Source organism: Erythrolamprus reginae, chromosome 10 (genome assembly GCF_031021105.1).
Source record: "Erythrolamprus reginae isolate rEryReg1 chromosome 10, rEryReg1.hap1, whole genome shotgun sequence".
NCBI lineage: Eukaryota > Metazoa > Chordata > Lepidosauria > Squamata > Dipsadidae > Erythrolamprus > Erythrolamprus reginae.
The window spans coordinates 6,096,444-6,108,650 of NC_091959.1; the positions used below are offsets into that span (position 1 = coordinate 6,096,444).

The 12,207-nt window shown below is 43.9% G+C and overlaps 1 protein-coding gene across 1 annotated transcript in view; it reads left to right on the forward strand.

Moving 5' to 3' along the window:
- The window catches only part of CELF6 (CUGBP Elav-like family member 6), a 97,917-nt gene that overhangs the window by 69,179 nt on the left and 16,531 nt on the right, over positions 1 to 12,207 (forward strand). The window contains 4 exon segments of the mRNA XM_070762885.1: positions 5,711 to 5,854; positions 7,258 to 7,402; positions 8,890 to 9,039; positions 11,017 to 11,079. Of these exon segments, the coding sequence (XP_070618986.1) occupies positions 5,711 to 5,854; positions 7,258 to 7,402; positions 8,890 to 9,039; positions 11,017 to 11,079 (502 nt within the window).

Below are 12,207 nucleotides of genomic sequence, written 5' to 3' on the forward strand. Positions count from 1 at the left end.
CCATAGTTGCGCAAGGCAGTTAGTAAACGATGCGGTGGCCTAGAAGTGGAACTCCCTCCTCGCAGTCAGGGGGCTGTGAGTTCGATCCCAGGTAGAGGCTCCACCTCCGGGCCCCCACACCACTCTAGAATACATAAATTGCAGAAGACATCAATGCATTTAAATACATAAAATAAAATACGCTTGATATTGATCTTATCACAAATGAGTCATTTGTGCTCAAAAAGTGCTTCTGGATTAAGCCATGAGATCAATAGCAAGACAATAGACCTTGTTTTGGTGCAATGATTTTAGAGGGGGAGATTTGTGGAAATTTGCAAACATTTTTGGAGTCTATTTTTGGAGTAGCCACGGGTTACTGTGTGGTCCATATACTTTCTTGAAGGAGAATTTAAGGCAGAGTTTACTAAAGGTTCCTTCCTTCCCTCTCTCCCATTTCTTTCCTGCCTTCCTCTGCTTGTATCTCTTCCTTCCTCCCTTCCCCTCTACCTCTTTTCTTCCTTTCTTTCTTCTGCCCTCTTCATCTACCTTTATTTTCTTCCTTCCTTCCATTCTTTATATCTTTCCTTCCTTTCTTCCATTCTTCTTCCCTCTCCCTTCATCTACCCCTCCTTCCTTCCTTCCTTCCTTTCCTCCTTCCCTCCTTTCTTCCCCATCTACATCTTTTCTTTTTTTCTTCCATCCTTCTTCTGCCTCCCTTCACCTACCTATACTTCCTTCCTTCCTTTCCTCCTTCCCTCCTTCCTTTCCTCCTTCCCTCCTTTCTTCCCCATCTACATCTTTTCTTCTTTTCCTCCATCCTTCTTCTGCCTCCCTTCACCTACCTCTACTTCCTTCCTTCCTTCCTTCCTTCCTTTCCTCCTTCCCTCCTTCCTTCCCCATTTACATCTTTTCTTCTTTTCTTCCATCCTTCTTCTTCCTCCTTTCACCTACCTCTCCTTCCTTTTCTCCTTCCTTCCTTCCTTCCCCTCTACCTCTTTTCTTCCATCCATCCATCCTCCCTCCCTTCCTCTACTTCTACCCACTTCCTCCCTTCCTTCCTTCTTTTCTTTTCCTCGCCTTCCCTCTCTCGCCCAAACACACTTTTTCTGCCCCTTTGTTCCATCGGCTGCTAATTTATCATCTCGGTGATTGGATCAGATTCTTGGGGATCAAATCACTTGTTGCAAAAAATAACTCTTTGCTGTTTATTCTGATCCGCAGCTGTGTTCTCCAAGCAGGTGTCAGGAGGTAATTGAATCACCGGCTTGAGAAAACTGCCATTTAATTAACAATGAAGGTCATAGTTCTAAATGAGAGTGAGAGGGGAAAGGAGGGAGGGGGGAGGCCCCAGGAGCCCTGGTGATTATAGCAGAGGATTGAACCCATCAGCAGTTGCAAGGAGGCTGGGCTGACAATGAACTCCAGCGGCCCCAGAGAGTTTGGAGGGAGGAGGGGCTGAAGAAAAGAGGGAGAGGTGAAGGAAGAAAGTAGGTAGAGGGAGCGAGGGAGGGTGGAAGGACCGAAGAAAGAAAGGAACAAAACAGATAAAAGTAGAGCGGGAGAGAGGAAAAGGAAGGAAACAAGGAGGGAGGGAAGGAAGGAGGGAAGGAAGGAGGGAAGGAAGGAGGGAAGGAAGGAAGGAAAGAAGGAAAGAAGGAAAGAGGGAGGGGGGAAGGTAAGAAGGAAGGAAGCAAGGAGGGAAGAAGGAAGGTAGGAAGGAAGGAAAGAAGGAAGGAAAGAAAAAAAGAATGAAAGAAAGAGAGAGAGAAAGAAAGAAAGAAAAGGAAGCAAACAAGGAGGGAGGGCAGGAAGGAAGGAAGCAAGGAAAGAAGGAAGAAAGGAAGGAGTGATGGAAGGAAAGAAAGAAAGAAAGAAAGAGAAAGAGAAGGAAGCAACAAGGATGGTGGGCAGGAAGAAAGGAAAGAAGGAAGCAAGGAGGGAGGGAGATAAGAAGGAGGGAGGGAAGGAAGGAGGTAGAAGAGAGAAGAAAGAAAGGAAAGGAAGGAAGGAAGAAAGAAAGAAGGAAAGAAAGAAAGAAAGAAAGAGAAGCAAGGAGGGAGAATAGGAAGGAAAGAATGAAGAAGAGAGGGAAAGGGAATGAGGGAAGGATGGAAGGAAGGAAGGAGAAAGAAAGAAGAAAGAAAGAAAGAAAAGGAAACAAGAAAGAAAAAGAAGCAAGGAGGGAGGATAGGAAGGAAAGAAAGAAGGAAGGAAGGAAGGAAGGAAGGAAGGAAAGCTTCATTTATTGACCGTTGACATCAAAAACACAAATTTACAAAGGCACAAAAAAAGTCATTTCCCCAAAAAATCAGCCATTCTTCTTAGAGGAACCCAACCCAAAGCAGAGGTGCACCATCATCTTCCAAGTACCCTGAAGACCAGAACCCCAACTCTAAGGTGGTAGAAAGGGGCAACGGTCAAGTACAATCAGGATCCCTCTGTTTGTTGTGAAACTTAGGTATAAATGAAGCCCAAAAAACCAACCCTGGCCTTGGTGAGAAAAAATAATAACATGCCTGGATCCTGGGATTAAAAAAGCATTTCGGCAAATGGTCGTTGCAAGGATTAGCACGTTTATCTCCAAAGCTTCTCTCGGCCCCTAAACAGACTCTGGCTGTTTCATTACAAGGACAAAATCAATCCCCTCCCTTGTAAATAAAGATAAGGGCTTGTTTTCTTAAATAAGGCGTTAGCTGGAACCACCGCGAGCCAATTCTGGTGGAGATAGCAGAAGTCTCCCATCAATTGTTTCCATGGACACCACGGGGCTAAGGCAGAATAGCTCAGAATCCAGGGGCTTTTTGCAAATGTCAAATCCCGTGGCGGGTGGACTTCGGCATCTATTTGTGAGCTGTGGAATTGGGGCGACCAGCGATGGTTGACGTCATTTGGGGGCTGATAGAAAGCAGGGCTGGCTAGGCGACAGTTGCTTTGGATGGGTTTAGCTGAGAAGTGGTAGGTCTACAAGGTCTTCTCTTGGCCAGAGGTAGCCCATTTTTCAGTAAAATTAAAAAAAAAAAATCTTAGGTGGAGGAAATAAATCATAGAAACATAGAAGATTAAGGGCAGAAAAAGACCTCGTAGTTCATCTATTATTATTATTATTATTATTATTATTATTATTGTTATTGTTATTGTTATTGTTATTGTTATTGTTATTGTTATTGTTATTATTATTATTATTATTATTTATTAGATTTGTATGCCACCCCTCTCCGAAGACTCGGGGAGGCTAACAACAATGTCTAGTCTGCCCTTATACTATTTCCTGTATTTTATCTTAGGGTGGTTCTATGTTTATCCCAGGCATGTTTACATTCAGTGACTGTGGATTGACCAACCACGTCTGCTGGAAGTTTGCTCCAAGCCTCTACTCCTCTTTCAGTCAAATAATATTTTCCCACGTTGCTTCTGATCTTTCCCCCAACTCACCTCAGATGGTGCCCCCTCGTTCTTGGGTTCACTTTCCTGTTAAGAACACTTCCCTCCCGAACCTTATTTAACCCTTTAACATATTTAAATGTTTCAATCATGTCCCCCCTTTCCCTTCTGTCCTCCAGACTATACAGATGGAGTTCATGAACGTGGTTGGTAAATCCACAGCAACTGAATTTAAACATGCCTGGGATAAACATATGTCCATCCTAAGATAAAATACAGGAAATAGTACAAGGGCAGACTAGATGGACCAGGAGGTCTTTTTCTGCCGCCAATCTTCTATGTTTCTATGTTTCTACGGACAACCACTTGTCTGGTCTGGTGCAGGAACTCCTGCTTGAGCAAGGGGTTCGATTAGAAGACCTCCAAGAACCCTTCCAACTCCTCTGTTATTCTAATTCATTCCCTGGATGTTCACCAACCCAATGACTTTAATCCTACCCATAGAAACACCAACTCTGAATACCTGTGTTAAAGTCATTCCTTCCAGGGATAACTAAGTCTCCATGTTTACACGGGCTCTGTAAATTGAAGAGGTGTGGCTGGAAAACATGGTCCACTTTGGGTTTGCACATTTAGCCACAGCGGGGTTTATTCTCCGGCGAACCGGCCTTGCGTGAGAGCTTAGTATGATGTAGCAACTGAGATGTGGTGTATTTACTCAGTGTTTTTATAAGGCCCACTTCGGCACATCGTTCTCAGAGGGGCGGTGTAAAAACAGGGAGAGGGAACGGATCTACTTAAACAGTTGTGCTCGATTAATGCGGTATTTTTTTTAAAAGACGTAGGTCCAGGAACTTAAAACCCTGCTCAAGAAAGGCACTTTGGTCACCACAATATTTAAAAAAGTATGTGGAGATTGTAGAGAGAGTGCCGACAAGAGCAACAAAGAGGATTAGGGGACTGGAGGCTAAAACACATATATTTTAAATATTTTAAATTATATTTAGATTTGTCATGAATTGTTGTATCTTGAGTCTGCGGAGAGGGGCGGCATACAAATCTAAATAATAAATAAATAGTAAATAAATATGTTGCAGGAACTGATTATGTCTAGTTTAATGAAAAGAAGGACTAGGGGAGACATGATAGTAGTCTCCCAATATTTTGGGGGCTGACCCAGAGAAGAAGGAGTCAAGCTATTCTCCAAAGCAGTTGAGGTTAGAACAAGAAGCAATGGGTGGAAACTAAACAAGGAGAGAAGCAACTTAGAACAAAGGAGGAATTCCCTGATAGTTAGAACAAATAATCAGTGGAACAACTTGCCTCCAGAGGTTGTGAATGCTCCAACCCTGGATGTTTTGAAGAAGATGTTGGATTACCATTTGTCTGAAGTGGTGTAGGGTTTCCTGCCTAAGCAGGGGGTTGGACTAGAAGACCTCCAAGGTCCCTTCCAACTCTGTAATTCTGCTAGTTTAGCACATGCATGAAATTTGCTCTGGGTAGTCCTTGATTTACAACCCCAGTTGGAATCAGAATTTCCATTGCTTAACAGGATGGTTGTTAAAGAGAGAGTCACCAGTTCCGGAGACCTCGCCTACAAAAAGATATTGACAAAATTGAACGGGTCCAAAGACGGGCTACAAGAATGGTGGAAGGTCTTCAGCATAAAACTGATCAGGAAAGACTTCATGAACTCCATCTGTATAGTCTGGAGGACAGAAGGAAAAGAGGGGACATGATCGAAACATTTAAATATGTTAAAGGGTTAAATAAGGTTCAGGAGGGAAGTGTTTTTAATAGGAAAGTGAACACAAGAACAAGGGGGCACAATCTGAGGTCAGTTGGGGGAAAGATCAGAAGCAACGTGAGAAAATATTTTACTGAAAGAGTAGTAGATGCTTGGAACAAACTTCCAGCAGACATGGTTGGTAAATCCACAGTAACTGAATTGAAACATGCCTGAGATAAACATATATCCATCCTAAGATAGATGGACCATGAGGTCTTTTTCTGCCGTCAGTCTTCTATGTTTCTATGTTTCTATGTTACGAAAGGCAAGGAGGGTGGGGGCAGTATGAATATCTGGAGGGAGCTGGTTCCAGAGTGTCGGGACCCCCACAGAGAAGGCTCTTCCCCTAGCTCCCACCAAATGACATTGTCTAGTTGACGGGACCTGAAGAAGGCCGACTCTGTGGGACCTCACCGGTCGCTGGGATTCATGTGGCAGAAGGCGGCCCCATAGATTCCTTTGCGAGAACTCCTCCGTTTCGAACCGACGCACCAGTGATGGGTACAATCTGCCCCACTCTCTCTGTTTCTGCCTCTGCTTCTCTCTCCCCTCTGCCAGGGCGCGTCCTCCAGCTTAGTGGTGAAGTTTGCTGACACGGACAAGGAGCGCACTCTACGGAGGATGCACCAGATGGCCGGGCAGCTGGGCATCTTCAATCCCATGACGATCCAGTTTGGAGCCTACGGAGCATACACACAAGCGGTAGGAGATGCTGCATGTCCTGACAGTAGGACACCCTTAATTCCCACAAAGGTGAAGCAGGAACGTTTAGAGAAGCCATAGCTAGAGGTATAACAAGCAGGAAGAGGGAGATTATGATCCCGCTGTATAGAGTGCTGGTGAGACCCCATTTGGAATAATACTGTGTTCAGTTCTGGAGACCTCAGCTACAAAAAGATATTGACAAAATTGAACGGGTCCAAAGACGGGCTACAAGAATGGTGGGAGGTCTTAAGCATAAAACGTATCAGGAAAGACTTCATGAACTCCATCTGTATAGTCTGGAGGACAGAAGGAAAAGGGGGCACATGATCGAAACATTTAAATATGTGAAAGGGTTAAATAAGGTCCAGGAGGGAAGTGTTTTTAATAGGAAAGTGAACACAAGAACAAGGGGACACAATCTGAAGTTAGTTGGGGGAAAGATCAAGAGCAACATGAGAAAATATTATTTTACTGAAAGAGTAGTAGATGTTGTAACAAACCTCCAGCAGTCATGGTTGGTAAATCCACAGGAACTGAATTTAAACATGAATGGGATAAACATATATCCATCCTAAGATAAAAAATACAGGAAATAGTATAAGGGCAGACTAGATGGACCATGAGGTCTTTTTCTGCCATCAGACTTCTATGTTTCTATGTTTCTAAGGTGCTGGTTGGGTGAGGAATCGACCAAGGCTCCCTGGTTCTCCTCTGCTCTTTCTCCTTGAAGTGCCTGAAAGGAGGCACTATTTGAGCTAGATCCTTGAAGGTGAACCTATGGCAGGGATGTTGAACCTATGGCACGGGGGCCACAGGTGGCACACGGAGCCATATCTGCTGGCACAAGAGCAGTTGCCCTAGCTCAGCTCCAAAGTGCAGGAACTAGAACTTCCTGTCAAGGATTAGCTCAATCCTAGGTGATATTCCGTTACGTTACCCTATAAGGTAAAAGAAGGACGTAAGCATGTTAGACCCTGGTCAGACCACATCTGGAGTACTGCGTTCAGTTCTGGTCACCACACTTCAAAATAGACATAGAAACTCTGGAGAAGGTGCAGAAAAGAGCAACCAAAATGATTAGGGGACTAGAAACCCAGACTTATGAAGAGAGATTGCTGGAACTGGGCATGGATAGCCTAGAGAAAAGGAGGGCCAGGGGGGCATGATAGCAGTCTACAGGTACTTGAGGGGTTGCCACACTTTTCAAAGGTAGCCCTATGTAGAGAGCATTACAGTAGTCGAACCTCGAGGTGATGAGGGCATGACCCATCTTCCCCAGCGAAGCCCAAACTTATGTTGGCCTTCTCCTCCTCTTCCTTCCTTCCCGTCCTCCTTTTTCTTTCTTCCCCTGGCTGTTCTCCTTCCTCCTCTCTCCCCACGTGTCTCCTTCTTTCCTTAAGATAATGCAGCAGCAGGCAGCACTAATGGCTGCCGCCCAAGGAACTTGTCTCAACCCCATGGCAGCAATCGCAGCAGCCCAGATGCAACAGATGGCGGCCTTCAACGTCAGCGGCTTGGTGGCGGCTCCTATGACACCCTCGTCAGGTAGGAGCTGTTCCGTTTCACGGGCTTCTGATCAATTCCAATCTCCGGAAAATCACTCCTTTATTAATAAAACTCAGTCTTTATTCAAACTCAAGCAATACACGAAAGCAAACGCAGAGTTAAAAGTAGCGGAGGAGCGGATTCTATCTCATTTAGAGCCAGCTTTGATCAAGGTCTGGGAAGCGTACCAAACTCAATCTTTATCTACATTTGTTAGATCAGTGTTTCCCAACCCTGGCAACTGGAAGATATCTGGATTTCAACTCCCAGAATTCCCCACCTAGCATTCTGGGAGTTGAAGTTCAAATATCTTCAAGTTGCCAAGATTGGGAAACACTGCCTTAGATAACACCCATTCATATGTTTTCATTTAAAACATTATTATTATTATTATTATTATTATTATTATTACTACTAATATTACTATTATTATTAATAATAATAATAATAACAACAACAATAACAATAATAATACAGTGATACCTCGTCTTACAAACCGCTCGTCATACAAACTTTTCAAGATACAAACCCGGGGTTTAAGATTTTTTCCCCTCTTCTTCCAAATTATTTTCACCTTACAAACCCAAGCCGCCACCACTGGGATGCCTCGCCTCCAGACTTCTGTTGCCAGTGAAGCGCCCGTTTTTGCTCTGCTGGGATTCCCCTGAGGCTCCTCTCCATGTGAAATACCACCTCCGGACTTCCATGTTTTTGCAGTGCTGCAGGGGAATCCCAGCAGCGCAAAAACGGGCGCTTCACTGGCAACGGAAGTCCGGAGGTGGGGTTTCCCAGCGAGGGGAGCCTCAGCAAAATCGCAGCATCACAAAAACATGGAAGTCCAGAGGTGGGGTTTCGAGGACTTCCATGTTTTTGTGATGCTGCAATTTCGCTGAGGCTCCCCTCGCTGGGAAACCCCACCTCCGGACTTCCATAGCCAGCAAAGCGCTGCTGGGATTCCCCTGCTGGGATTCCCCTGCAGCATAAAAAAAATGGAAGTCCGGAGGTGGGGTTTCCCATGGAGGGGAGCCTCAGGGGAATCCCAGCAGCGCAAAAACGGGCGCTTCGGCTGGCAAAAGGGGTGGGTTTTGGGCTTGCACGCATTAATCGCTTTTCCATTGATTCCTATGGGAAACACTGTTTTGTCTTACGAACTTTTCACCTTACGAACCTCGTCCCAGAACCAATTAAGTTCGTAAGACGAGGTATCACTGTATTTAGATTTGTATGCCGCCCCTCTCCGCACAGTGTCCAGCACAAATTGTCTTTTTGAGGCAGAAATCATGGTTTTAAAACTTCATTCAAGTACAACCCCAGTTTCTCGCCTGTTATCCGTTTCCCCAGATTCCCCCAGTTCTATCGGGAAACAAACCATATCAGCCATATTAGTGCTTCCTTTCTTTTCCTTTCGCGCTCGGTCTTAATTTAGTGGTTCCCCCTGCCCTAATCCTTCTGCCCCTCTTTGCCTTCTCTCTTTCCGTCCACTTCAGGTACAAGCACACCTCCAGGGATCAGCACAGCTCCAGTCCCCAGCATAGCTACCCCCATTGGCGTCAATGGGTTCAGCCCTCTCCCGCCGCAGACTAACGGACAGCCAGCATCGGAAACCATTTACACCAATGGGATCCATCCGTACCCAGGTAAGGTTTTGGACAAAGGAAGGGACGTCAGCGATGGTGAGGGCTGTATATCCATCGGCGCTAAAACAAGGAAGAAATATTCACACTCCCAGCTCCGGGAGGTGGCTGATCAAATCAGCTGGTACTGTGGACTATAAACAGGATCCCTGAGATTTTTCTAATTATGCAGGCAAGATACGAGGGTTGCCCAGAAAGTTATGCACCACATTTTTTTTCTTCAACAATTATTTACTGAACAGAATGAAACTTACATACAAGAAAGAATGATGTGTCTTCTACACTCCGTATTTTTCCATGTAATCTCCATCCCGTTCTATGGCCTTCCTCTAGAGAGACACAAGGGCGTGTATGCCCTGTTGGTACCACTCCTTGTTCTAATGGACTCACTCTCTGTTCATCTGTTGGATTCTTCTAATGGCCTCACCCTCTGTGCCCAGCGACTAACCGTACTTCTGTCGACTGCAGATTCTCCATAAACTGTACACAAAGCTTTGTGAATGTTCCCAACAAGTTTGGCAAAAGTTCGGGTTCGGGAGGGCGCCGGGAAGCGCCCCGATTGTTCCGGAAGGTGACAGCTGGGCGGCGGCGCTTCCTGGCGCTTTCCTGAGCGACGAAATCAAAAGTTCAGCAAAAGTTCGGGCTCAGGTTTGGGTGCCAAACCTGAACTTTTAAAAAAATTCGGGTGCTGAACCCGAACTCAGTTGGGTTTGCCCAACACTATAAATAATAAACAAAACATATAAATACAACATTTGGGAAACAAAAGTTTCCCCACTTCTTTTTTGAATGTTCGATCGGAGAATTTTCCTTTATCACTTAATATTTATTCTTTTATTTGACGTGTTGCTTTGCTTGAATTTTGATTATTTCTCCCTTGTTCTTTCCTTTAGCCAATCGTAAAACTTTCCCCATATCTTATAATAATCTGAGTCTTCTTTTCCCTCTAATTTTTTGGACATCCTATCCATCTCTGTACAGTCTAATATTTTTTTAATTATTGTGTTTTCTTCTGGTGTTTTGTCTGTTTTCCATTGCTGGGCATATGCTATCCTAGCAGCTGTTAATATGTGTATAGCTTACCTCTTTTTTCATTTTTTGTTGAAAATGCCCAATAGATATAATTCTGGGGTTTTTTTTCCGAATTCTTCCTTCGTTATTTCTTTTAGCCAATCTGTTATCTTATTCCAATAATTTTTTGCCTGCAAACATGTCCACCATTGATGATAGAATGTGCCTTTTTCTTTTTTACACTTCAAACATAATGGGGGGACTTTCGGAAACATTTTCGAAAGTCCTTCCAGTGATAAATGCCACCTGTAAAAAATCTTTAGTTGGTTCTCCTTGAATGCAGTCAATTTTGTCATCTGCCAATTATTAATCCATATTTTTTCCCCATTTTTCTAGTTCAATTGTGTAGAGTGTTTTTATGTCTAGGCCCTATATGTTTCTTACAAGGTGTTAGTACAGGGTACATGATTGTTAGGGATTGCCATTGTAAACTGCATATTGTAAACTGTACCAAACTTGTACTTAAAGGGTTAATGTGCACTCAAAGAGTTAACTTGTACTTGAAGAGTTAATATTCAAGGCTATTCCGTCACTTCCTCATTGAAGCTATAAAAGCCCATTATTTTGCTCGGTCAGGGGAGCTGTGTTTAAGCTTCGTGCTTGTATAAGCTTTGTGCTTTTATCTATATTGTATTTTGCTTTGTGCTAATCTTGTAATTGCTCAGTGCGTATTATTCTGTATTTGCTTCGTGCTTATTCTGGATTGTTTATATTTTGTTTATATGTAAATAATACTTATTTAACTAAGTCTGTGTCTTGGCTTTATCACACATCCACGCTCTGTTAAAATTCTCTGCTCGGTATTGTCGACAACACGAGACAAGCCAACACAAGGGCAGACTAGATGGACCATGAGGTCTTCTTCTGCTGTCAATCTTCTATGTTTCTATGTTTCTTTTCTCTTCCCAGCTCAAAGTCCCACCGTGGCAGACCCCTTGCAACAAGCCTACGCAGGGATGCAGCACTATGCAGGTCTCAGCTTTTGCTTTGGCCCCCTGTTCAACTCCCCCTTCCTCCCGGGGTCTCTTCCTTACTGGGCGTCTGTCCCTTGGCAGCCTCTGTGTTGCAAACCGGGGTGGAGGTGGCAGAAGCCACTGGCGTCACTTGTTTGGCCCCTTTGGAGATCAGGATGAGGTTAGAGATGTCTGTGTGTGTTTGATACGAGTGGATCCTCAAATACACTGCTCCAAAAAATGAAGAGACCCCTCAAGGAACATATCCTGGATCTGAATGAATGAAATATTCTCACTGGATACTTTGTTCTGTACCTACCTCTGCCGGCGGGCATGGGGGCCGTGAGCGATGAGACCATCTCCGGCCGATACGAGATATGATTGGATTGGATGGATGTGTGTGAGTGTCCATGGGGTCTTTTAAAATGTTTTTTTTAGTACATTTTCATATTTTATAGTAATTAGATTTTGTAAATATATTGTTATATTTAATGTTGTAGTTGCCTCGAGAAGGGCGGCATAGGAATTGAATGAATGAATGAATAATCAATCAATCAATCAACCAATCAATCAATCCCCGGCCAGCAGGACCAGTGGAAGTTCAAATCCTACTCCAAAACAACCCCAGTTTGGGATTTACTAATCTTACCCAATATACTCAGTTTATACAAAATTCATCGTAGTGCAAGTTCTCTCCAGATGAACCAAGCTAGACAGTGGACTTTTCGGTCTTGGAATTCTTTGTATCCGATATTGCATAGGACCATGGATGTGTATGTATGAGAGAGAGAGAGAGAGAGAGAATGAGAGAATAAGACAATGAGAGAGAGAGAAGAAGAGAGAAAATGAGAGAGAAAAGAAAGAATAAGAGAGAGAGAAAATAAGAGAGAGAATGAGAGAGAGAATGAGGGAATAAGAGAATGAGAGAGAGAGAGAGAAAGAATTAGAGAATAAGTCAATGAGAGAGAGAAGAGAAGAGGGAGAGAAGAAGAGAGAGAGAATGAGAGAGAGAGAGAATGAGAGAATAAGACAATGAGAGAGAGAAGAAGAAGAGAGGGAGAGAGGAAGAGAGAGAAAAGAGAGAAGAAGAGAGAGAGAGAGAAAGAATGAGAGAGACTATGAGGGAATAAGAGAATGAGAGAGAGAG